We start from the raw sequence: 26,190 nt of genomic DNA, 5'->3' as shown, positions 1-26,190 counted from the left end.
CTGCCTTCCGCAATGTTTCCCGCGCTTTTATTCAAATGCTCTCACGTGTCGGATCAGTCCGCACGTGTGGAATTTCCCAACCTCTTCTTTGTTTGATATATCCTCGGGAGAGACTTATCAGGTTACCGATCTTTTTGGGTGACCGCCTTTTAGCAGTAAAAAAAGACATCGCAATGGTGGATGTTAATGATGATAGTGAAGCATGTTTTGACTGGTTTTGTTTTCAAATTTTTAGGTTGTAGATTCTTGATTCTCGCTACTCTTATCATAGATGTACTCATGTTGACTCTTATATGAGTTCAATGGAATAGTTTCTATTGGAAATAATGTATTGTGGAAGGTTTTTGGATTGGAAATGTGCAACATGTATATGCATTGCATGAGAACTTGATTCTGCTCAGTGTGCTAGATGCGAATGGATGTCCTTATTGAGCCGAGAAAGAGGTACTCAAGGTTTTTAAATGCTTGCTTGTCATTATGAGTGGGATTCGACAACGAGCTAATATTTTAAATCTTGAGGGGAACATTACTGTATGTGGAGCTGCCACAACACACCTTGAGAATATGACTATTGACACCCTATTATTGCACATATGGCTGGGCCGACAAGTTGGAATTAGATCAATTTTGTGATGAACACAAGAATTAGTCTCTTTTAAATGCATTACATCCCCATAAAATGGTAGTGAATATGATAGTTTATTTGATAAGGAGATCATTGAATTCTGCTATTGGTAGGAAGATGGCAGAAGAGGTATAGATCGAAAAGCCTTTTGACTATTCCACTTTAAGTATTTTTTTAGGTGTCCCAAGTTAGCCATGTATACCTACTGATGGGAGGTTAAAGCTTTATGTGATGTCTAAAAGGTGTATTATCTTAAGATATGGATGTGGGGTGATGGATTATAGGGCCTAAGATATTGGACCAAAGAAAGTCATGGTTAGCCAAGATGAGGTATTTGATGAAGGCCATATGTCAAAGGTAAGGTGTCCTTATGGAGTTGGGGTAAAAGAATTTGAAGGGACACTCTAATTGGAAGGCGACTTGGTTGGAGGAGGATGAACAATAGAATCCACATCAATTATTAGTTGAAGGTAGTGATATTCTATAGGTGGAGGACTCCAAGAGCATTGAGGCAAGACAAGGACAGAGGTTGACGGAGCCCTGCTCTTATGAGTGTATTTGATACCTTTGCTTTATTTTCAAGAGATGACATGCTACATTCATTCAAAGAGGCACATTTTAGCCTTGATAATGCAAAGTAGCTAAGGAGATGTTCGAGGAGTAAACATCCTTGGACAACAGCAACACATGGGGCATGGTAGAGCTTTTTAAGAAGTGTGCTATTAGATTTTTATGTAGGTCTTTAAGAAAACGCCACCGACATCAAATGTAAGATATATGTATTATGTAGCCTTCAAACCAATTACAGTTATATGCCATATTTAAGTTCATTGAAATAAATATTTGTTGAATATTATTCTCATGCGATGTTTATAATTAAGTACTTGAACATATGCTATGACTAAACAAATAGTTATAAAATCATAATACAATGATCATCAGTCTTTAAATATTCTAATGAAATAATACTTGAGATGGACACCAAAATATCACTATCTAATCCTACTTATATGATAAGTAGGGTTAATAATGTGGCCATTGGTGTAGAGACACTAAGGTCAGACAGTGGGTGCTCTTTATAAAAAGAAGCTGATTTTTTTTTGTATAATCGCTGATTAATATTTTATCTAACTTGAAATCATTTTTATTCACAAAATGATATTGTCCAAAGACTTGAGATGCCAAAGACATTTCGTGCATCAATGGCTATATTTTTTAGTACGAGTTGTGAATTCTTAATCACGACATTTGAATTAGTCTTATTTTGGATATACCAAGATGTCTAGAAAGATTACCAGGTGATCAAGATGGGATCATCCTCCCTCAATAGAAGAGAAAATTGTCTTTAAAAAAAGATACATTGAAGAAGGGTTTTCTAGTGCTTTCTATGACGCATTAATATTAAATAGAATGATTGATCAGGGTTTTATATTTAGCCATAATGAATGCATTTGGGAGTGTCCTTGACTTGTGTGAATTAAGTATTATACATATACAATAACTGATAATAGTTAAGGCTCTCTGATGGAGTCGATATATTGTATTATACTTGCATAGTATTTATAGACATTGGTAGATATACTCAAAGTCATAAGGACTTTAATGAAAATGACCAAAAGAGTATGAATAGTAGGGGCGCCTAGTTTCATGTGCCATGCAAGCTAAGATTGGGCACCTCCTTTCTTCTCTCCCTATCACAAAATATATCCCTCTAAAGTGAATAAATGATAATAATAACAGCAAGATCTTCATGAAGAGTTGAATAGATTCAAGAAGAGATCCATCATTCAAGATATAGTGTGGGTATATCTAGAGGTTAGATGCATGAACAGCTTGCAGTTACTCTTCTAAGGAAGCTTGAAATTATTTTCATGTAATAAGTTGATGACATACTCATTAATTCAAATAGATAATATTATATTTTGAGGTTCAAGACATTACTAGGTAGGGAAGTTGACACAACGGATGTTGGAGTGGTAAAATTCAAAGACACTGATGTGATGGATCACATGATTGGTTAATTTTTGAATTTTGGTGAGACTGCCTTCAAAAGGTGCACATGGAGATGAAATTTGCATACATGTCGACAATGGTGGTCAAGATGGACAAGTTCCATTAGTTCTTGGGCATTCTCTACATTCCAGTGCCAATGCAGGTGGAACACTAATGTGAAGGCAGAGGAACACAAAAAAACTGTATAGGGGGTCTAACAAGGAAGAGGCTACTGGAACTTGTATTCTACCTGTGTTGTTTCTTTGGCAGTTTCCATTATCTTCTCTAAATCGCTCATTCTCTTCATATCTCTCTCAAAATCCCTTGCCCCTTTGTCTCTCCCTCTCCCTATCTCTTTCTCAAAATCTTTCATCAATCTCTTTCCATCTCCCTCTCTCTAAATATTTCTCATTCTCTGCCCCTTTCTATAGTGGGGTTCAAACTTTCATCTATTACATTGTAGCATGGATGAAAAGGTGAAGCATCCAAATGCCTTTTAAATGATTTCTCAAGTGGTTATGATGACTTACAATTTTCAATATATGAGGTTGTGACTCTCACCCAAAATCTCTCTCTTTGAGGCTTATTCAATTTGAGCTCTGATAACATGAATTTTTAGTACCTTATATGATCATATTTACATGTTTATGGGCACTAATTTACTCATATTTGCATGTTATCAAGCTTAAAATGATTAAATATATTTTTAGAATGAATTTCTGAATTTTCTACATTTTTCGGGAATTTTCTAACAATAGATTCTAAAAGAATATGATTTTTTGCCAGAAAATGAATTCTTTGGATATTAAAATTGGAAATGTATGATTTTTCTGAGTCGATATATATATTTATATGTACTTTTTGGACTCTTATTTTATTTTATATGAATTTTTAAACATTTTCTTTTAGTTTTTTTCTTTTATTTTGCGTTGCCACGTGTCGTTGTTCGATTTGTCGAACCGCAAAGAATCAGGTTGTTTTATGATGATTGGCATCAGCCAATCATTAGTTGAGTTAATGATTGGCGGCAGCCAATCATTAACGAGGCAATCATCGCTTTGCGATTCGCGAAGCGATGATTGCTGCATTATTAAAAGATTTTCTTAGATTAGGGGTGACGTGGCGCGATTGCGTCCACATGATTAAAAAAAATAAATAAAAAATAAGAAGAAGAAAGGAGAGAGAGAGGATGACATGGCGCGCACACTGATGCGTTGCCACATCAGCCTCAAAAAGTAACTTAAAAAAAAACTTTTCCCTCTTTCTTTGTCCTTTTCTTCCTCCTAGGAGCATGTGCACGGAAAAGACAAACGTGCGTTGAAGACCAAAAAGCGCAGAAGATGAGGCATTTTGACTTCTTACTAGGCGTGGAAAACGAGGATGTTGACGATGAGAGAAAAAATCAAGGGCTAGGATTGCTCCAACTTCAAATGGCCATAATTTTTGATCTACAAGTCCAATTGAGCTGAAATTTTCAGTGTTGCTTCTTCTTCCTGTCCTATTTCTATCCATACTCTGATCTATAAATAGAGGCCTGGATCAATGTGAAATTCATCTTGAACTTGCTTCCTACTTGTGTGGGTTGATTGAAAGATATTGAGTTTTGGGATCCATCAAGAGTGTTCTTGGTGTCCTGAGTGTGTGGGAAGAAGCATTGGATAAGAGGGAGAGCTTACTGACACTCGTAAATCGCTGTGCTCCTGGCGGAACGTAAGGATCTAAGGTAAGCGTCTTCGCGTTACTCTCCCGACATCATCGTTATCATAATTATAGTTTTTTTGTGAACTTTTCATTTATCATTTCACTTACGTACGTTCCCATTATCTACTCTTTTCGTCCTCGCCATTGTACCACTACAAATTCATTCAGTATCTTCATTTATGCCGTCGTTCATCATCATCATCTCCATCACAATCACTTACTCTTCTCTTTAATTGAAATTAACCTAGAATTTACGTATTTTCAATTGATATCACTAGCTCACGTACTCGAATCTTATTTTCATCAATCCTCTCGTTGATCATCACTAGTATAAGAAAGTAATTCCTTAATCATTGTTCCCTGTGGAGATGGTCTGTACTCGTCACTAACTAAGTATTTTCAATTATGGTTAGAAATATTTTTATTTAATAATCACAATCACCAACGACGAGTTAACGCCTTAAAATTGAGATTATCAAGCTCTAAGTTGGGGAAAATATTTGCGGATGTTAATTGCCAAGGAAGAAGTGGAGTTGAAAATTTGGTTTCTCTAAAAAAAACAGAATCTTTTACTAAAAAAGAAAACAAGACTACTTGAAGAAGAGTATGTGAAACGATGACAATTTAGGTATTATTATTTACCCACCATTTCCCTCTCTCTTTGACTCTTTTTGTGATTTCACCCCATAAATATATTTAATTGAGTATATTGTTTCCCAAGAGAAATAATATACTCAATTAAATCATTCATAATGATATGAGTGATTTTTTTTTGCATAAATAATTCAGAATTAAGATAAAATCATTCTAGGAAGATAATCTTAGACTTTAAAGATAATAGTACGATTAATTCTATCTTCTCAACAGATATTGTATCCAACGAAAGTATGACTAGAAGAAAAAATTAATACCATTTAAGGGTTTTAGTAGAAGAATCTGGCGAGTATTTCTTATCATTCTTTCTCCATTATGATAGGATCACAAATTCATAATTTCTTTAAAAAGAGTAAGCGGAAATCAATAGCATTTAAAGGACTTAAGAAGACAAACTGATGTTCTTGTTCTTCCTCTCTATATATGAGTAGAAGCACAAATTATATTTTCCTAAAAAAATAAGCATAAACTGATAATATTCAAGGGTCTTGAGAGAAGAAACCAGTTAGGTTTTGTCTTTTTCTTCCTCAATGAAAGTAGAAGCACAAGTCAATTACATTGAACAGTCTTAATATGATAAAAAAGTGAATATTTCTTCGTGCTATTCATCTATAAGAGTTGACCCACAAATTGATAACACTTACAGGTCTTAAGAGAAGAAACCATAAATTATTTATTTGTTTTCTTCCTTTGCAAGAGTAGAAGCAAAAATTAACAATGTTTAAGGGTCTCAAGAAAAGAAACCAGTCAGTATTTCTTCTTGTTCTTCCCTAATAAGAATAGACGCACAAGTTAATAATTTCTTTAAAAAAAAGAAGCACACATTTACAACATTTAACGATGTTTAGAGAAGAAACCAGTGAGTACTTGTTCTTGCTCTTCATGTATAAGAGTTGAAGCATGAATGAATAACATTCAAGAGACAAAACCAGTGAGTATTTCTTATTGTTCTTCCTCTATAATAGTAGAACCACAAATCAATAACGTTCAAGGTTCTTAAGAGAAGAATCCAGTACATGTTTTTTCATGTTCTTCCTATATTAGAGTAGGACCATAAATTAATAACAATAAAGGGTCTCAAGAGAAGAAATCAGTGAGTATTTCTTCTCATTCTTATTATATAAGAGTAGTACCACAAATTAATAACATTGAATGGTCTTAAGGGAAGAAACCAATGAGTAATTCTTCTTGCTCTTCCTCTGAAAAAGTGGAACACAAAATTAATAACATTTAAGGTTATTAAGAGAAGAAACCAGTGAGTATTTCTATGTGTTCTTTGTCTAAAATAACAGAACCAGACAAAATAACACAAATAAATAACATCAAATGTGCCGAATGGAAGAAACCAGTGAGTATTTCTTCTTGTTCTTCCTGTATAAGAGTAGAATCACAAATTAATAACATTCAAGGGCCTGAAGAAAAGAAACCGGAGAGTGCTTCTCTTGTTCTTCCTGTGTAAGAGTAGAACCACTAACTAATAACATTCAAGGGTCTCAAGAGAAGAGACAAATGATTATTTCTTCATGTATAAGAGTAAAACCACAAGTTAATTACATTCAAGGGCCTGAAGAGAAGAAACCGACAAGTATGTTCTTCCTATATAAGAGTAGAGCCACAAATTAATATTATTCAAGGGCCTGAAGAGAAGAAACCAGCAAGTATGTTCTTGCTCTATGAGAGTAGAATCACAAATTAATAACATTCAAGGGCCTGAAGAGAAGAAACCAGCAAGTATGTTCTTACTGTATAAGAGTAGAATCACAAATTAATAACATTCAAGGGCCTGAAGAGAAGAAACCAGCAAGTATGTTCTTGCTCTATGAGAGTAGAATCACAAATTAATAACATTCAAGGGCCTGAAGAGAAGAAACCAGCAAGTATGTTCTTACTGTATAAGAGTAGAATCACAAATTACTAACATTCAAGGGCATGAAGAGGAGAAACCAGCAAGTATGAATCACAAATTAATAACATTCAAGGGCCTGAGATGTTCTTGCTCTATGAGAGTAGAATCACAAATTAATAACATTCAAGGGCCTGAAGAGAAGAAACCAGCAAGTATGTTCTTACTGTATAAGAGTAGAACCACAAATTAATAACATTCAAGGGCCTGAAGAGAAGAAACCAGCAAGTATGTTCTTACTGTATAAGAGTAGAACCACAAATTACTAACATTCAAGGGCATGAAGAGAAGAAACCAGCAAGTATCATTATAGTTCAGGGAGGCTGACGGGATGGTTATTTCGTTTTGGGACGAAAAAATCGTCCCATCCAAGTGTATGGACGAAATTCGGGATGAAAATTCATCCCGTGGAACACCGGATGGGAAGGTTTTCATCCCGTGGGACGAAAAAACCGTCTGTCTGGAGGTCTTGGACGATGGACGGACGAATGTGGACGAAAAACTGCCGGAATTACATTCGACGGTTGAGATGTAGCCACGTGGCCTCGCTATGACAATTTGCATCAATGTCCCTGTATTTTTTTGCGCCTGCAAACTGACGCCACTCAGAAATAATTGTACATATGTACATTTGGATTCACTCTCCTCCATATTTCCCTAAAAACCTAGAAAAAACTAAGTTAATAGATTAAATATATCAAAATATCAAATGGTTTTTTTTCGTCCGGGACGAGGGACGGGACGGTTTTTTGTACCGTTGGACCAAAATTTGTACCGTCCGTCGTCCCTACACTGAATCCGGATGTTGGATGGGACGAAATTCGTCCAGTTCCATCGATCGTCCACGTCCGGGATGATCCGGAACTATACTGAGTTCTTCCTATATAAGAGTAGAATCACAAATTAATAACATTCAAGGGCCTGAAGAGAAGAAGCCACAAATTCAGTGAGTAATTCTTCTTCTTCTTCCTCTATAAATACGCTGAGCAGAGAGGAAATGCTGAAGAACTTGAGCTGATCGCTGGCGGTGGTGGCATGGTGGAGCTCCGGCACACGGGCGGGGGCGGCGCGAGGGTCTCCTCTCCGCCGACGCGGCGGGGGAACGGCGGCGACGACGAGGAGGGATCGGCAATGGCGGCAGGAAGAACAGACGACGACGACGGCGACAGGCGCGATCATCATTCCCCTTTTGCCAAAATGGGCGGAGGATTGCCGAATGTTAGGTTTAGAGAGTGGTAAGCATGTCAAATTTTGGTTTTTTTCCCGTTTAATTGCGGGATTTGAGGGTTTTTGGCTTGGATTTACCGGCGCCTGTAGGTTGTTCTCCGCCTTCCTCTGCCTCGCTGTTGTTGTCGGCGTCTTATTCCTTCCTCGACTGTGGAGCCGCATGGTTAGATCTCTGCCCTTGAACATGAACTCTGGAAATTGTGCGAAACTGTGGGTGTTATCCGTTCCCCGATAATTGAGCGATTTCGGGATCCGAATTTTTCCCCTTGACGATTCCTTAGCTCGTCCTTGGTTCCGATTCCAAATTACGTGATAGTTTTGGGCGGATGAACGGTTGTCATTTGTATATAAACACGTTATGAGCGACTGGCCTTCTGTGAATCAGTTCCCAAAGCTCTTATTAATTTCTATTTCTCTGTCTTTCTTCATATTCTTCCTTCGATTATCTGAATTAACGCATTTTAGTTTCAATTCCTGAAGTTGTATCTGGTTTCTCATATCTGAAATTAGGTGATTCAGCGTTGAAAAACGAAAAATCTAAATAATGATGGCGAAAGGTGATAACAAATGATATGCTGCTGAAGAGGAGAGATCTGCGAGTGTTAGATCATCACGGCCCAGTTAGGGCTAATTTTACTAACTTATGGGCCTGAGGCCATGTACGTGTAATAGACTAATCCTAGGGGTCTAATGGAAAAACTAACCTAAAATGGATTTAAATAAAGGCCCAATAAGGGCCCATTAACGGCCCACTAAGGACCCATTAAGGGCCCAATAGTGAGGGGCCCATTTAGGGAATATATTAGGTCCATTAAGGACCTAATATATGCTGGGCCTGATTTATATCAGGCCCAGCCTTCAACAGCTATAAGTATAGCTGTTGGAAGTCCTTTTTGAAAAAGGGATCTCTTCTGCAGCTTTTTCCAACGGTCAGTTTTTGACCGTTGGACAAAAGCATTAACCTCTCTCTCTCTCTGTGAAAATTTGTATAAAAGGGGCATCTGTTCAGTAATAAAGATCAGTTCATTTTTCCCCAATTTCTCTGTCTCTTCTCCACAATCTCAATTCTCTCTGCAGTCCACTATCTCATCTTTTCCTACAATTTATTACAGCGAGTACTCGATCACTTCGGAACTTCAGATCTGTAGGCTGTTGACGCTCAGGATCTTCCCTCCATTTTCTATTTGACACGGGTCCTGGCATTTTACATGTGAAAAGAAGACGTTGATTTTTATTATTTGCTCATTTAGAACATTTGTTTGCAGAATCTTCCGGTTTTGTTTTAGAAGAAAAGTATCGGCGATGATGCCTAGACTAAAACTTATATTGTTTCGAAGATTACTAAAAATATCAAGGCTGGAATCTCTGCCTAGACTTCTCATGTGTCTTTTTTTTTCTATAGAATGTACCCTATCTCTGCACCAAGGTTGGAATCTCTCTCCAGTGCCCCAGAGTAAGTTCTTTCCTTTCGCTTTCTTTTGTACATAGGACCTCTAGAATTGGTCGTTGGGTGCGATATTTTTTCTTCCTTTTTTTTTATAAGGAATATAGTTGTCGTTGTTTAATTTTCTTGTAGGTAAAAGAGGCTCCATCTTTATGGGAGAATCCCTATTCTGCGACAACTTCGTGGAAGGCATGTGCAGAGATACGTCAAGATGAGGTTTCAGGTGTGTTCTTATATTCTTTGCTCAAACATAGAAGAATTTCAAACAATATTCAGCAAGGAGGATGGTAAAGTCTTAGAGATTCTGGGATATCAGTTGCAGTTCATTTGCCCTACTTTCTCGACCTCTCAAATTTTGGCATAATGATTAACCATGAGTTCATCCGTCCTCTCTATGCATACCCATGAGAAGTGGTAGCACAATATATGCTCCAGTTCCTCATCATCCATTCTCACTGATCATCTGAAAAGAGTGCCCATGGGTCGATTTCATCATTAGCTTGGTGATGTCTTGAGCTTTGACTCAATAAAATTGTCAATGGTGACACCCGAATGAAAAACAAGTACTCGTAAGATTGTATTCCATATGGGAAAGCTTCTGAAAAAGAGAAATCTTACTGATCTCTATGGGTTTCTGGGAACAATGAATGTTCTTACATACCCAGGGTTTGGCTAGAGTTTGTAGTTTATCATACAATGTGTCGGGAGTTCATAACCAGCAATACAACTATAATTTATATGTTCAAAGTTCGTGGTAGTTTCTGCATTCATCTTTATTCTTGGTTGGATACCTTTCATATTCCGGTTGGTGCTTTCCATCTTATCAATATTTTAGTTCGCCTCCAAAATGTGTTTCATTCTTTTGTGACAGGAGTTCCTAGTGAGAATGAAACAACTGGCTATTTGTTCATTCAGGCAGAAGGTGGTCTTAATCAGCAACGGATTTCTGTAAGTTTTTCTCGAAATAATTTTGAGCTTTCCTTGGCATTCAACATCAATTTTACATTGACTTTTATTTGTTCTCAGTCTTTTCATGAAATCGACTGTTTACTGTATTTGAGAAATATGGTAAAAAATGCCGTGAATTATGTTCAAAATCCTCGATATGTTTGTGAAATTTTGAATTTGATCGATTGTTGCAAAGAGGATCCAGTCAATAAATGGGAAAACGAATGGCATACTAAGTACTTTCGAGTCTGAAAGGCATCTGTAACACACTATGAAAGAAATAGAGACATAATCAATGCTATTAACAATTGTAAATATCTTTATCGAACTTAAAAAAATACTATTTGGGGATTTCCAATCCCGATATTTGAAAATTAACTAAAAAACCATCAGTATTTCTTCTCTGGTTTATTTTGTGATGGACTAGAAATATTGGGTGACATGTATCAGTTTTTAATGTTTAATAGCTTTCCAGGGATAATGTTCATGTATCTGATAGAGGGCACATGTTCAATGTTAATGCTGCATTACCTCAGATGATAATGCCTTCACTTTTTTAGTAGTACTGATTGATGTAATAACTTCTATGAGGTAACCGGTAGTTGTCTAGCTTGAAGCTCATTAGACATGATTTTATTTATTGTGACCAGTTAGATGATTAAATTTTTAGGTTGGTGCTCTGACGAAGACTTAGGAACTACTAATCATGAAGACTCCGAAATGAGTCAGTCATAGTGACATTTGTATGCTCACCATTTTGACCTTGACTTATTAAAACTAGGTGGATGGCGGAGTGAGGAGGTTCTGAGAAACACCTGCAAACAAAATGAGATGATACCGAGTTGTACTTCAATGCCTTAATAAAAAAAAACTAATAATGCATTAAATTATATCTGGTTGCATGATCAACTGATTAGTTCCCTTCACGGACTTATCATGGGAACAAGAGACGCGCCATTCCACAAGTGCAGCATAAGTAATGTTAGATCATCACGGCCCATTTAGGGCAGATTGGACTGACTTATGGGCCAAAGGCCATGTACATGTAATAGAATAACCCTAGGAAAATGAATAAAAAACCTAACTAAAATCAATCTAAATAAGGGCCCGTTAAGGGCCCATTAAGAGCCCACTAAGGGCCCATTAAGGGCCCAATAGTGAGGGGCCCATTAGGGCCATATATTAGGTCCACTAAGGACCTAATATATACTGGGCCTGATTTACATCAGGCCCAGACTCCAACGGCTGGAAAACTAGTCGTTGGACATCCAGTTGCAAAAAGGGGCAGCTGGATGTAATAGGTCCCAACGGTCATATTTTTCAAAAAATATGACCATCGGAGGGACTGCTTTTCTCTCTCTCCTCATTGCATATTTGTATAAAAGGGCAAAGGATTAGTAATGGGAGATTCCAACCTTTTGTGCCCTATTTTCTGGTGTTCCTCTCCTCTTCTTCTCATCATTTCCTCATCTCTCTCAAGAATTACAAGTAAGGCACATGAGAATTCAAACTTGGTTTGGCAGTAGCGGGACATAATAAATAAGACTAGGGTTGGCTCGTCAAGGATCAAGAAGTTGTTTGCAAGAATTTGAGCTGCGGCTTCTGGCTAGAGTCAGAGAGATACTCTTGAATCGAGGGCGGAAAGAGTCAATCCAACTCAATCCATTGGCTTTCGACTGTCTATTGTCTTCCTCCCTGCATTAGCCTCTCAAATTGTCACCTAATTCACTACTATTGCTCATGGTTGGGAGGTCAGGTGTCTTATAATTTCTTTAATAGAACATATCAAATAAGGAAAAAGCTAGAAAGAAATCTAAAGAAAGAAAGACGCATGTGGAAGCTGGCATGTGCCAAAATTTTTACAAATAATGAGGTCAGGGATCAAACATAACTTTTGAATTTGGTCAGTTCCTGATCGAGAGGAAAAGCTGTGCTCTGCTGGCTAAATGCGACTGTGCACCATGACGGGAAGGGGAGGGAAGCTTCATTAGCTCCCTCCGTTCTCAATTCTCTGTTCTTCATCCTCCCTCCTCGTTCTCTCTCATATGTCCTTTTTGTCTTCGTAGAGACTTGATCCGGTTACGAGGATTCCTAAAACAAATTCACGTTTTGAAGTTCTTGAAATTTCTTTGAGCAAGCTCACAACTGTCGCTTCAGTCTTTTCAGATCGGGTATAGATACCTGTATCAGTTTTACATGCTGGTTGAAATAGGGTAATGGAGTTGGGCTGGGCCAGCTTTGTAGGCATTTAACTTCCCTTTCTTATCTTCCCTTTGCTTCCGGTTATCTATTATTTTGTCTAATCACTACATATCAATTTAGATTTTCAGTAAAACATACGAAGTAGCTGCAGATCTTATTAAGTAACACATTGTCCTATCTCTTTTGATATTAGTAGTATTTTAGATGTTATACCTTCTATTATTTCTTTCTGGGCCTTTGTGTTTTAATTTTATTTTCTATATTTATTTTCATGCAGATATGTAATGCTGTGGCCGTGGCTAAAATATTGAATGCAACGCTTATCGTGCCACAATTGAAGCAGGACCAAATATGGAAAGATGAAACGTGAGCACTGTGCTAATTAAATCTTGTGTATATAAATAATTTTGTTATCCATCATATTTCTGCTCTTCTCCTGTTTACTGAAACAAATAACTCGAACAAATTTGAAGTAATGTTTTAATAGTCAAATTTACCCTTCATTTTTTGGCGGCATTCTTCTCTTTCTTCCTTTTCATTTCAATCTCCGACCAAAAACATTTATTTGTTCATGCTGTTTTGTGATAGGATCCTTGACAAGATCCACCTTTTTTTTTTGGAAGAAAATAAGGAGGACAACCCGGAGCAGTGGTCAACCTGATGCTATTAAGAAATGAAGTTGTGTACAAACCATATACAAACTGACCACAATGGTCTGCCATTCACCTCTCTCCAAACCAAAAAAATATTAGCGCCTTAACGTCCTGAAGGACATTCCACATGGAAGCCTTCTTTCCCTTGAATACCATTTTATTACGGTGCAGCCATATCGCCCATAGCACCGCAAGCGTGGCTCCGATAATGCCCCTGTCATGATTGGGTTCCAAGCTCTGTCCCAACACTCACTAGTGGTAGCGTGAGGGCTCTGCGTTAGTGCAAAAAGTCTTGGGAATTCTAGTTTCAAGATGCCTTTATTGGACCAGTTATCAGTCCAAAATCGAAAATCAGCACCATCTCCCATTTTGGCGTCAAAAAACCCACAGATACACGATATGGCTTGAGGTAGACCCCGCCAAAATGGAGTCTTACCAAGCCAAAATTTCCTCGTCGGATTGGCCCGGTGGATTGAGTCTTTCCAAGCCAAAATTTCCTAGTCGGATTGGCCCGGTGCACCCTCGCCATTTAGCCCTTGGATCGCTTCCCGCACTTCTTCTTCAATGAATGGTTTCACTATCTCAATCTTTCGCTCTTGTGTCACCTGGGATGTATTTGTTCCACTCCACCTCAGGTTTTGAGGCCCCCGTCTAGTTACCACTCTGAAGTGATATGCTAATGCTCCTCCCACGACTCGTGTTCCAGCGTATTCATGGTCCCCCACCTGCACCCTCAGTATTTGGTTCGACCGACGTCTTCCATTCGTCATCAAATGAAAGAAGCGAGTGTTGGCGTCCCCCTCCTTCAGCCAAAGCTGCCATGAACGCTGCCTCCAATCAAGCTCTATCTTCTTGTCTTCCTCTTCCACCACCTCTCTACAGGCCTTTCTTTCATTGACTTCAGCTTCCACTAGGCACCGTGCGTCCTCTATGTCATCTAGCTGTCGGACTCTTAATAGTACTCCATCCCTTCTGTGGTGTCTCCCTTCTCGAATTTTCTTCTTGAGCCCCATAAGATGTTGTCTTAGTCCTGTCAGTTTAGTAGCCAACCTCACCGTGGCCGCACCGCGATTGGCTTGTGACGTCCACCACGATATCACTTCTTCCTTGAAGCCCTTCTCTCTTAGCCAGGATCTATCCAATTTGAAATATTTAGATCTGTTTCGGAGGACATTATCTTGCCAAATAATTGGGATGTGATCTGACAGCGGTCTAGGAAGTGCTCGCACATCAGCCAATGGGTATTCATCTAGCATTTCCACTGAACACAAAAATCTGTCCAAGCGGGAGAGGGTGGAAGGTCCCCTAGTGCTTCGCCATGTGTGCGTAAGCTCCCGAAATCAATGACCAGAAATTCGCCGAACTGCAATAACTGGGCCGTAGACCAATGCCACAACACACTGGAGATTATCACTCCTCCTTTTCAGTTTTACTGCCACCATTTACTGTCCTGTCCAAGACCCTTAGCAAAAACCGTTGTGTTCCCAGCAACAAATAAACCTCCTGACCTCCCGACTGCATTGACTGCCACACATCCCTCCAAGAAACCGCGCCCCACCAAATTCCACTCTTTTGCGCCACACTTCTCCAACATCGTGTCTTGTAAGCAAACTACTGTGGCCCCCCATTGGCGCAAATATCTTCCCACCACTCCACATTTCCTTTCATCTCGAAGACCGCACACGTTCCAAGAGACACACTTCATAATTGCTCTGATGGCTTCCCCCCTTGTTGCGGCTCCAGCTGCAGATCCACTTTCTCGGCTAACTCCCCCACCATTTGTTGCGTGATAGGATCCAACTATATAGGGGTAGTCTTCTCGTGTTAGTGCATAAGGCATTTCAGTTATTTGGTCATTGTGTATTTCCTTAAAATAGAGATGCCCTCTTTACGAGGACAGTCAAGAAGAATGAAGTACGGTGCCCTGTCTCTCCTCTCCATGTCTATGGTCCCTCTCTCCCACTATGATCCCCGTCTCTCGTGATCTTCTCCGGTCAATTCCTGCCTCATCAGGTGGCTCATCTCCGGTCAATCCCTGCCTCATCAGTTCGACCTCCCCTTGGATCTTTTCCCGTTTCTCCTCTCTACCCAAGGACCTTATACCTTGCCTCATCCTCTACTCCCCTCTGATACGAGTTTAGATTGAGGATCGTATCATTTTGCTCGGGGATTGACAGGGTTGAGAATTTATGAAGTGTCGTCAGATGGGGGGCAACATGTGATGGCTTAATAAAAAGGCCAATGACAGGCCTTCATGAATAAATCGTTTGAAAAGGCAGTACATACAAGGGTGGAATGGGAAACTCAGTTACTCTTCTGGTGGACTGAGAATCAGGAGCGTGGGGTTTCTGCAGTCAGTAGGAGCTAGGGAGGTGCTTGCCCATCAGTATTCTAGGCCTTCTGGAAAAGCAGGAGATCAATCAAAAGGTAGAAAGTAGATTGATAATCAGGGATTGGAGATGGAAACTTTGCTTGTTGATCAAATTTTACTTTAAATTGATACCCAAAATTCGACGCGTGATATCAGAAGAATCTCCATAGTCATCCACAGAATCCTCAGAGAAAGCCCCCTGTACCAGCATACATGCGTTATATAGGCCAAACCTCTTACGGCCCACAGCAACATGACACTTGTTCCAAGCTCCAGCTACAACAATCACTTCTCCCAGGCCCCTGCTTACCATAGCAGATTTCCCCCACATTGCGAGATGAAGTGATGGAGAGGGTTCTCCAACTACTCAACACTGCCATGATGTCTTCTACCCAGTTCCTCCATTCAATTCCTTGTCTCTAGATTCTCATCTCTTATACCAGCTGGAATCCCATTTACTGATCTGATTTTACTCAACTTATGTCAGGTTTAGTTTCGATTCCAGGGCCACTGGCTACATGACTCTCGAACTATCCAACTTACACTGCATTTAGTCCGTACTCATTCTGAACATGCCAATTGCCGGTTATGAGGCTATAGAAGTTGTCAGCTTCCATTGTTCAAAAAAAAAAAAAGTTGTCAGCTTCCAACCTATGTCTTTAATTATTCTTATTGAAACTTTGCCATATTATTGTAGCTTCAAGCTTTGAGCATATAATTTCAATGCTCTTGCTTGAGGGTGGCTGTTTCAGATATCTCTTGTCCATGGGCCACGGCCCAGTCTATTTCTTTCGCTCTTTCTGTCTCTCCCTCTCTTCCTCTCTCCGTTTCTCCCTTTCTCCTTCTCTCCCTCTCCCTCTCCCTGTCTCTCTCTCTCCCTCCTCTCCCAACTAACCTCTTCCCCTCCACCCACTCCCTCCTCCCTCCTCCCTCCAACCACCACACCCCGCGTCTCTCTACCACCCTCCCCACTATCTCTCTCTCCCCTCCTCTCCCTACCCCCCTCCCTCCCCTCTCTCTTTCTCTCTGTTTGTTTCAACTTTTCTTGCTATCCCTCTCTCTCCCCCTCTTTCCTGTTTATGTGAAAGGGGAAGTTAGTTTCTACAAAGACCTTTCAACTCATCTATGCCCCCAACTTCTTTAAAAAAAATGTATGCCGTCAAAAACAGAGTTATTCTAATTATGGTGCTAAAAATACATATGCCGATTGTATGTTGACATTACTCTTTTTTGATTTCCCATGAAATAATATTTTCAAATGAAATGTTGTTAAACATCTAATTTCATCCTTTTCTATTTTGACACACATGTAAAAAGGTGGGCCATGAGTTATAAATGGCCCACCTATCTCTCTCCTACTTTCTCTTCCTTTTTCCTTTCTCTTTTCCTTCTTTTTCTTTCTTTTTCTATCGCTCCCCAAAGAATGACCTTTTTGCCCCTTAAAATAGCCGTTGGGGCAACGGCTATATGACCGTTGCCCCCAACGGCTATCTTGAGAAAGGACTTAGCCTATAAAGGAAAGTCTTTCCCAACCTGTTTATATGTGAGTTTTTTCCCCTTTTCTCTGTATCAAAAATCTCAATAAACTTCTTCTGCATATTTCTCATTTGTCTCAAAAAGGCCTCATTTGTCCTATCTGTTCCCAAAGGCAGAATTCTCTGCATTCTTCACATGGTATCAGAGCAAGGTTGATTCATTCAACCTTCCCTGACGAAAGGAGCTCCATAGTCTGCAAGTCTGCAAGTCTGCAAGCAAGTTCTATCATCATATGGGAAAAAAGGCTGCTTCCAGGAAAGTTTCCAAGCAGGCCAAAGCTTCTGCATACAGCTCGGAAGAAGAATCCTCTGCAGACGAAGTGCTTCATATATATGATTATACTAAGAACAGACTGGTCATACCAGATCTGGATCTTAAGTATGATGGTACAAACGGATATAGTTGGATGAAATTGACCGAAAGGTCACTGGTCGCCGCCTTCATGGGTGACCATCTTACTGATGATTCACCACCTACCGATAGGCTCAGATTGAAGCTTTGGCGCGCAGAAGAAGCATACATCACCAACTGGATGGTGAGAAATATGGAGGTAGAACAAAGAAATCAGTATTATCTAATGGATGTTGTTGCAGATATATGGAGGGAAATCCGTAAATCCTGTGCAGAAATGCAAAACGATTGGAGGGTGTATGACCTCCTTCTTCAAGTAAAGTTCATCCGGCAGAAGGAATTATCAGTAGCTTCATGCGTCCCAACTCAAGGCAATATGGAGGGAAATTGATCAGCTATGGCCAGTCTCAATTCAGAATCTCGAGTACTGGCAAAGGGAGATTAAAGTAAGAACACTTACCTTCCTCATGGGCTTAAATTCTGAATATGAAAGTCTCCGATCCCAGCTAATCCATCGGGAGAAATTCCCTACATTGGAAGAAGCGATCTCGAAGGCAACAAGTGCCGATTGTAGAAAGAAGATCAAGCCGCCAGAAGGCCAAAAGCAACAATTATCGACTGAGCCCTCTGTCTCAGTAGCACATGCCGCTAAAAAAGAAGAGTCAAGAGAAAAATCGTCTAAGCACGTGTCTAAGGAAGCAACCGGCACAGAACCCGTAGTCTGCGCCTACTGCACCAAGCCAGGACATCATATTAAGGAGTGCCGGAAGCTGGCATGGAAGGAAGACCTCAAAAAGAAAGGGTTATGGAACCCAGGAGCAAAGAATAAAGCCTATGTTGCATCCTCCAGCAGTCAAGTGGGAGAAGCACCAAAGAAAGAAGAAGGAGATATTCAAAAGCTCATAGCTGAAGAAGTCGAGAAAGTATTCAAGAAATTCAGCTCCACGTCTCTCGCCCAATCAGGTGAATATAAAAGTATTGCATTTACTACATATGAAAATCTTCAATCTCATGGATGGATAGTAGATTCTGGAGCCACAGATCACATGTCACCTGATAAATCATGCTTTGAGGAATATAAAGTAATAGATGATAATCATGTTGTCTTTACTGCCAATGGTGGGATTCTAAAAGTGGCAGGAATTGGGAAAATAAAGATTAAAGATGTATTACTACAAAGTGCTCTTCATGTACCAGGACTTAAAGCCAACTTGTTGTCACTACAACGACTAGTGGACGACACAGGTTGGAGATTTATATTTGACTCATCTAACTGTTTTTTGTGTGAAAAGGAAACCGGCCAGAAGACTTTATCTGCTAGAAGGCAAGGGGGACTCCTGCTAGCGGACGGACTAGAAGGACAGAGGACTCTGAAGATGGTTCTCAACACTCAGTCAAGAAACAGTATTTTCTTACTGCACAGGAGACTTGGACACCCTTCCTTTCATCTTCTGAAACAAGTGTACCCTGATTTGTTTAAAAACATTGATATCCAAAGATTGGTTTGTGAGTCTTGTCAATTTGCCAAGCATAGAAGATCTCATTTTTCAAGAACTGATCATAGGAAGAAATTTCCATTCGATATGGTTCATAGTGACGCGTTTGGGGTCCTTGTTCTACTACAGGAAGATCGCAGCACCGATGGTTTATAATCTTTGTGGATGATTACTCAAGATATTCCTGGATCTACCTGCTTAAACACAAATCAGAAGTCCCAACCGTGATCATCCGATTCATCGAGTTGATCAATAACCAGTTTGGGAAAAGGGTTAGAATACTTGATCTGATAATGCAAGGGAGTATTTCAGTTCTGAAGTTAATCAATACATGAATGATCATGGAATTATCAATGAATCCTCATGTGTGAACACTCCTCAGCAAAATGGACTTGCTGAAAGAAAGATTGGGCACATTATGTCTTCAGCCAGATCTCTATTATTTCAAGGAAACTGCCCCAAGACTTATTGGAGTGATGCTGTGGCTACTGCTGTACATCTTATCAACCGAACGCCATCTAGAACCCTGTCATTACTGTCACCGATTGATCTATTAGCCTCAAGTCACCCAGAATTATCTCTTCATACAAATTTGGTTGCTAAAGTATTTGGGTGTGTAGCATATGTTTATTCCCACTTTGCAGGAAAATTGGACTCCAGAGCTTTCAAGTGCATTTTTGTGGGGTATTCATCTACTCAGAAAGGTTATGTGTGTTACCATCCTCTTACTAAGAAAACATTTGTTACCGCAGACGTGAAGTTTGATGAATACAGCATGTTCTACAATGAGGGACATCGATCTGACTGTTATTTGGAAGTAAATGAAACAGGAACAGATTTAGATACGGAAAATCTGGGATTTAATCCATCTGAAAATTCCTCTCCAGCTATGGATCGAGCGGAAACGGCTGAGGACAATCCAGAGTTAGATGGAGAACAAGAGTTTACTCAGATGGAGAACGAGGAAGATACTCATGAAGACCTTTCGCACCAGCTAATCAAGGTTGGTCTATTGCCATCAGCAAGGGTACTCGGAATGCCGCAGTAAGAAATTATATCCCATATGCAATTATGTGTCTTATGATCGTCTGTCCTCAGGTTACAGAAAGATTGTTCAGGTACTACTGACCACTGTCATTCCAAGAAATGTTCAAGAAGCTATGTCTCAAGCCGAATGGAAAACTGCTATGGATGACGAAATGTTGGCATTAAGGAAGAATGGTACATGGGATATGGGCCCACTCCCAGAAGGAAAGAAATTGGTTGGTAGCAGATGGGTATATACGATTAAATATAATTCAGATGGCTCTATTGCAAGGTATAAAGCTCGACTGGTGGCCAGAGGATATACCCAGTCTTATGGAATAGACTATCATGAGACATTCGCTCCAGTCGCCAAGCTGAATACAGTAAGATTAGTAATTGCACTTGCAGCCATGCATCAGTGGGATCTTTTGCAATTTGATGTTAAAAATGCATTCCTACATGGAGAACTGCAAGAAGAGGTATATATGGCTCCTCCCCCCGGTTATCTATTGCATGAAAACTCATCATATGTGTGTCGCTTAAAGAAATCTCTGTATGGATTAAAGCAATCCCCAAGAGCATGGTTTGAGAAATTTTCATCTACTCTCATATCAGTTGGATACTCACAAAGTGAGGGTGATCATACCCTATTCTTCAAACATGGCCAAGACTCCAAACTGGCTATTTTAATCGTCTATGTTGATGATATTATCGTTACTGGCAACGATATCAAGGAAATTGGAAATCTAAAACGTCATCTGACCAGCAACTTTGATATTAAATCTTTAGGTCAAATCACTTATTTTCTTGGTATTGAAGTAGCTTATTCCAGGATCGGCATTGTCCTATCTCAACACAAGTACGTCCTGGATCTACTCAAGGATACAGGTAAATTGGATTGTAAGCTAGTAAGCACTCCAGTGGATACAAATGTCAAACTTCAAGCCAAGCAGAGCGACAAGGACGACCCCATCGATAAGACATCATTTCAGAGATTGATTGGCAGATTACTCTATCTAAACCACACAAGACCAGATATATCCTTTGCTGTGAACTCTTTAAGTCAGTATATGTCAGATCCACGACAGTCTCATCAGACAGCAGCTGACCGTATTCTCTCCTATTTGAAAGGGACAATTGGGAAGGGTCTTCTATTTCAGGCAGGGGGAGACCCTACGGTTAAAATCTTCACCGATTCAGATTATGCAAGCTCTCTGGATGATAGTCGATCTACATCTGGTTACTGCAGTTTTTTGGGAAGAAATTTAATCACCTGGCGTAGCAAGAAGCAGCGGGAAGTCTCAATATCGAGTGCTGAAGCAGAACTCAGGGCTTTAAAGAAAGGTGTTTGCGAAGGAATGTGGCTTAACGATATTCTAACTGATTTAAAACTCATTCCTCCAAAGCCAATCATCTTATATTCTGACAGTCAATCAGCTACTGCTATGGCCAAGAACCCGTGCATCATGATCGCATGCAAGCATGCAAGAATTGACAGACACTACATCAAAGAGAAGATTAATTCTGGACTCATCAGTCCAGAATACATACCATCACCGCAACAGGTGGCTGACATTCTGACCAAAGGGCTACCAGGAAGACAGTTTCAAGATTTGGCGTCCAAGTTGGGCATGATTAACATCTATGCCCAACTTGAGGGGGAGTGTTAAACATGTAATTTCATCCTTTTCTATTTTGACACACATGTAAAAGGTGGGCCATGAGTTATAAATGGCCCACCTATCTCTCTCCTACTTTCTCTTCCTTTTTCCTTTCTCTTTTCCTTCTTTTTCTTTCTTTTTCTATCGCTCCCCAAAGAATGACCTTTTTGCCCCTTAAAATAGCCGTTGGGGCAACGGCTATATGACCGTTGCCCCCAACGGCTATCTTGAGAAAGGACTTAGCCTATAAAGGAAAGTCTTTCCCAACCTGTTTATATGTGAGTTTTTTCCCCTTTTCTCTGTATCAAAAATCTCAATAAACTTCTTCTGCATATTTCTCATTTGTCTCAAAAAGGCCTCATTTGTCCTATCTGTTCCCAAAGGCAGAATTCTCTGCATTCTTTACAAATGTTATGGTGTTTCATTGGGAGACCATGTCTAATAAACATCGCCTTCATTGTTCAATGGGAAAATTTGGAGGTATAAGCAGTCTCCAATCTTCTAATCGTATCCCTGACGGAAGGAAAAACTAGGTTTTAGGTCTATTGTCGCTCATATTGCTTCGGCTTGAAAATAAATGCACTTTTTCCTCTGCTGGACTCTTTGCATTTACTTTTGTTTAGAACTATTTTCAGCATAATGCACAATGATACTTGAGAGTATCTAGTCTGGTTGTATTATTAATTTAGTTTCAATCATATTTAAAGTTATATGGCTGTGCTTCAAGTTCCATGATACTTTTAAAGACATCATGTCATCAAGATATTTTATTCATCTAAGTGCTCGCCAAATCAATCATTGCTTGGTGGCTCTCTTTTTCTCACATGTCAGGCTTCCTTATGCAGGAATTTTGAAGATATATTCGATGTCGACCATTTTATCAATTATCTGAAGAATGACGTGCGTATTGTGCGGGAAATCCCAAATGATGCCCCTGTAAGGTATCAAATTTCCCCTTGTTCCTGACTTCTCTGGTCATCGAGTTAGTCAGTTTACACGGAAGAAACTGAAAGCTAATGTCTTCCATTCCTTTAAATAGGAAAATTAACTCTAACATAGTTTCACAGAAGCCCAAAAGAAATAAAAAATACAAATCCTCTGCGTTTCAAACACATTTAGAACCGCATGACCCAATTGATATGCATATTTTTCTTTGATTCTTATTCTCATAAGAAGTCCACTACTGGATCACCAGGGACATTGTCAAGAACATTCCAAAGCTTGCTTCTGCGCAGTTTTACATTGACAACGTGCTATCACGGCTTAAGGAAAAGAAAATCATGTCCTTGAAGCCTTTTGTTGACCGGCTAGGGTAAGAATTTCTGTTAACATTTCCTCAATTTTTTTTTCAAACTTCCGTCTATTTTTTTTTTCTCAAAACAGCATTTGTTTGCTCACCAAATGCTTCCAATGAATTGCATATAAAACTCCTCTACTGATTTAAATGTTCAGGTACGAGAACGTACCCCCAGAAATAAACAGGCTCAGGTGCAGAGTCAACTATCATGCCTTAAAATTTCTCCCCGACATAGAAGCCATGGCCGACCTCCTTGCAGCCCGGATGAGGAACCGCACTGGGATCCCCAACCCATACATGTAAATCTACTAAAAATTTTGATTTGATTTCAATCTTATAATTTTATTGCTTTACATTTAATTTCATCCGCAGGGCACTACACTTGCGATTTGAGAAAGGCATGGTGGGGTTATCATTCTGTGACTTTGTTGGAACAAGGGAAGAAAAGACGATGATGGCTGCTTATCGGAAGAACGAATGGCCTAGACGCTACAAGGTATAAATACCAAATTTAAAATTTATTAACCGGTGAAATTCGATTTTTTTAACAGCCCGTAAAATTTGTAGGATGGGTCTCATCTCTGGCGTCAGGCTTTGGAAAAGAGGAAAGCTGGTCGGTGCCCGCTTGAACCCAGTGAAGTTGCCGTTGTTTTGAGGTCTATGGGGTATACAAAAGAGACTCAAATATACGTAGCTTCGGGCCAAGTATATGGTGGACAGAACCGGATGGCCCCTCTCAGAAACATGTTCCCAAATCTAGTAAGTAGATTCCTCTCCGTAAAATTTGTTAATATTATTTTGTATTGGCCATTTACATTGCGAAATGGGCCCCTTTTCTTTTGGGTTACATACGGAAATCAAATTCCCAAAATAACAAACGAAACAAGAGGAATTTCTGTTGACTAGTTTACATTTCACGACTCAAAAATAAATCAAAAACTATCACAGGCTGCTCCTAAACACTCATATTCTTGTGCCTCCAGGACGCTGCTTTCAAAGATTGTAGACCATAAATTTGATTCTGATAACTTAGAACCTAAAGCTCTCTCATAATGGTGTTGATAAGAACATTGGGTGTCTTTGAAAAAAAGTGAGATTGAGGCGCAACATTAGGAGCAGAAAGTTACAAAGTCACTTATTTGTCACCTTTTTTTGTGATATTCATTTTGACATTGAAGTTATTCTGAATTAGTGGGACGCATATTTATCTTTTGGGAAACATGTTCCACAAATCATAATTTTTCTTCCCAAGAGCTGCTCTTGACTCTCTGTTTTCATCTTTTAGTCAGCATGTGATGTGTATTATGTATATGGGTCTAATAAATTGGTGAAAATTATACACGCCATTCCAAGACTAAATAGTTTGTTTATATGTGGTTCAGTTTCTAACATTTTTCTGTCACTCTCAAACTATATGGGAACAACTTTTTTTCCTGATTCTTAATAATAGTATTTTCCCGCTGATTTTTTTCTCAATTTCTGGCAAAGATGTTCTACGGATGGTTCAATTCTTTCATTGGGCTGCTCTCTGTTATCTTCTCTTGGAAACATGTGATCTTATAAATTAGTTAAACTATACGTCGCTTGGGGGATATATAGTTCCGCTACATGAGCTTCAGTGTTCAACTATTTTCTAGCACAGTCGAACTATTATCAGGCAATGGGGATTTTCTTAAATATTCTTCTTCCACCAATTTTTTCCTCAATTACTGGTAAAAAGTATTTTATCTTTTGGCAAACATGTTCTTCAAATGATGACTTTGTTTTTCATTCCGAGTTCTCTTAACTGGTCATCACCTGTGTTATACACATGTTGCTTATAAATTAATAAAATTTCTATAACGTCCTTATATTTTCCATTGATAATAGCCTCTAAAATTAAACTCATCAAGTGATTGGGTTAATACTGTCCAAATTTCTAATTTTAGGTTACAAAGGAGGAGCTAGCAACAAAGGAAGAACTGGACCATTTCAGGAAACACGTGACGAGCCTGGCTGCGCTGGACTTCCTCGTGTGTTTAAAATCTGACGTCTTCGTGATGACCCACGGCGGCAATTTTGCCAAGCTGATTATCGGGGCCCGTCGGTATATGGGCCACAGGCAGAAGTCCATTAAGCCGGATAAGGGGCTCATGGCCAAGTCCTTTGGGGATCCCTATATGGGTTGGGCGAACTTCATGGAGGACGTCGTCATTACCCACCAGACCCGGACCGGACTCCCCGAAGAAACCTTCCCAAATTATGACTTATGGGAGAACCCTCTTACGCCCTGCATGTGTAAAGCATAGACATATGGGCAAATATTATTTCTTCGAAGACGTCGCGATTAAGGTGATTCTTTATCTTCCTCTTCATTTATTTCTTACTATGAGCTTGCAGTTATAGTTTTTCAAGCCAAAGGAGATTTCTTTGATGACAGCAAGATTAAGGTGCTTCTTTCTTTTCCTCACCATTTATTTCTTCTTATGATCCTGCAATTAATTTTTTCTGGAATTTTGCTTTGAGACAGTGGTAGATATTTAGCTCTTGAGAGGTTTCTTTAATTATATGAGACTGTAATTGTAGCTTTCGAATTTTTGTTAAAGAGACTGCTAGATTTAAGTATTCTACATTCTCAACATGAACATGATGACCAATCAGATCATCTGTAACAGTGAAACTGATACCAGATTGTTTCATACATTCCTTAAACTATCTGATTTGAAAGGAGATTCTCTAAAAGCAATAAATAAAAGAAGACGCGATAGGTCATCGTGTTCAGATTAGTGAAGTAAAGCATTTGTACATGATGTACATGCATTCCATTAATTTATATCTTAGAATTAATGTCTAAAATAAGTGCTATACTGACTCATAAGATACCATTTGAGCATTTTGGACCTTCATCCAATCATAGTGCTACAAATTGTATAGGACACAATTTAATACCAATTCAACTATATATTTTACTAGTCTCTCTAGTTGTACATGAAAGAAAATAACTTGCAGTTAATTCATTGATATTTTCATATTTCCCTTCCGAAAAAATGAAATGAAAATAATTGACAGTTCAATGGGAGTGTCTCTTAATTATTTAATCCATGTCTTGGGATGTTCTTTCTTG

The 26,190-nt window shown here is 39.2% G+C and overlaps 1 protein-coding gene across 1 annotated transcript; it reads left to right on the top strand.

The window, feature by feature from the left end:
- The first annotated feature begins 7,864 nt into the window (after positions 1-7,864).
- LOC144704617 (O-fucosyltransferase family protein) lies at positions 7,865-25,441 on the top strand. The gene is made up of 12 exons (XM_078577095.1): positions 7,865-8,110; positions 8,193-8,265; positions 9,505-9,555; positions 9,679-9,769; positions 10,418-10,494; positions 12,974-13,062; positions 22,636-22,731; positions 22,986-23,102; positions 23,243-23,386; positions 23,460-23,583; positions 23,655-23,846; positions 25,016-25,441. Exons 1-12 carry the CDS (start codon positions 7,911-7,913, stop codon positions 25,373-25,375), a joined length of 1,614 nt encoding a protein of 537 aa, XP_078433221.1. The 5' UTR covers positions 7,865-7,910; the 3' UTR covers positions 25,376-25,441.
- Positions 25,442-26,190: the final 749 nt, after the last annotated feature.

Source organism: Wolffia australiana, chromosome 6 (assembly GCF_029677425.1).
Source record: "Wolffia australiana isolate 7733 chromosome 6, ASM2967742v1".
NCBI lineage: Eukaryota > Viridiplantae > Streptophyta > Magnoliopsida > Alismatales > Araceae > Wolffia > Wolffia australiana.
The sequence above is the reverse complement of the archived record's forward strand: the minus strand, read 5'-3'. Positions and strand labels throughout refer to the sequence as shown.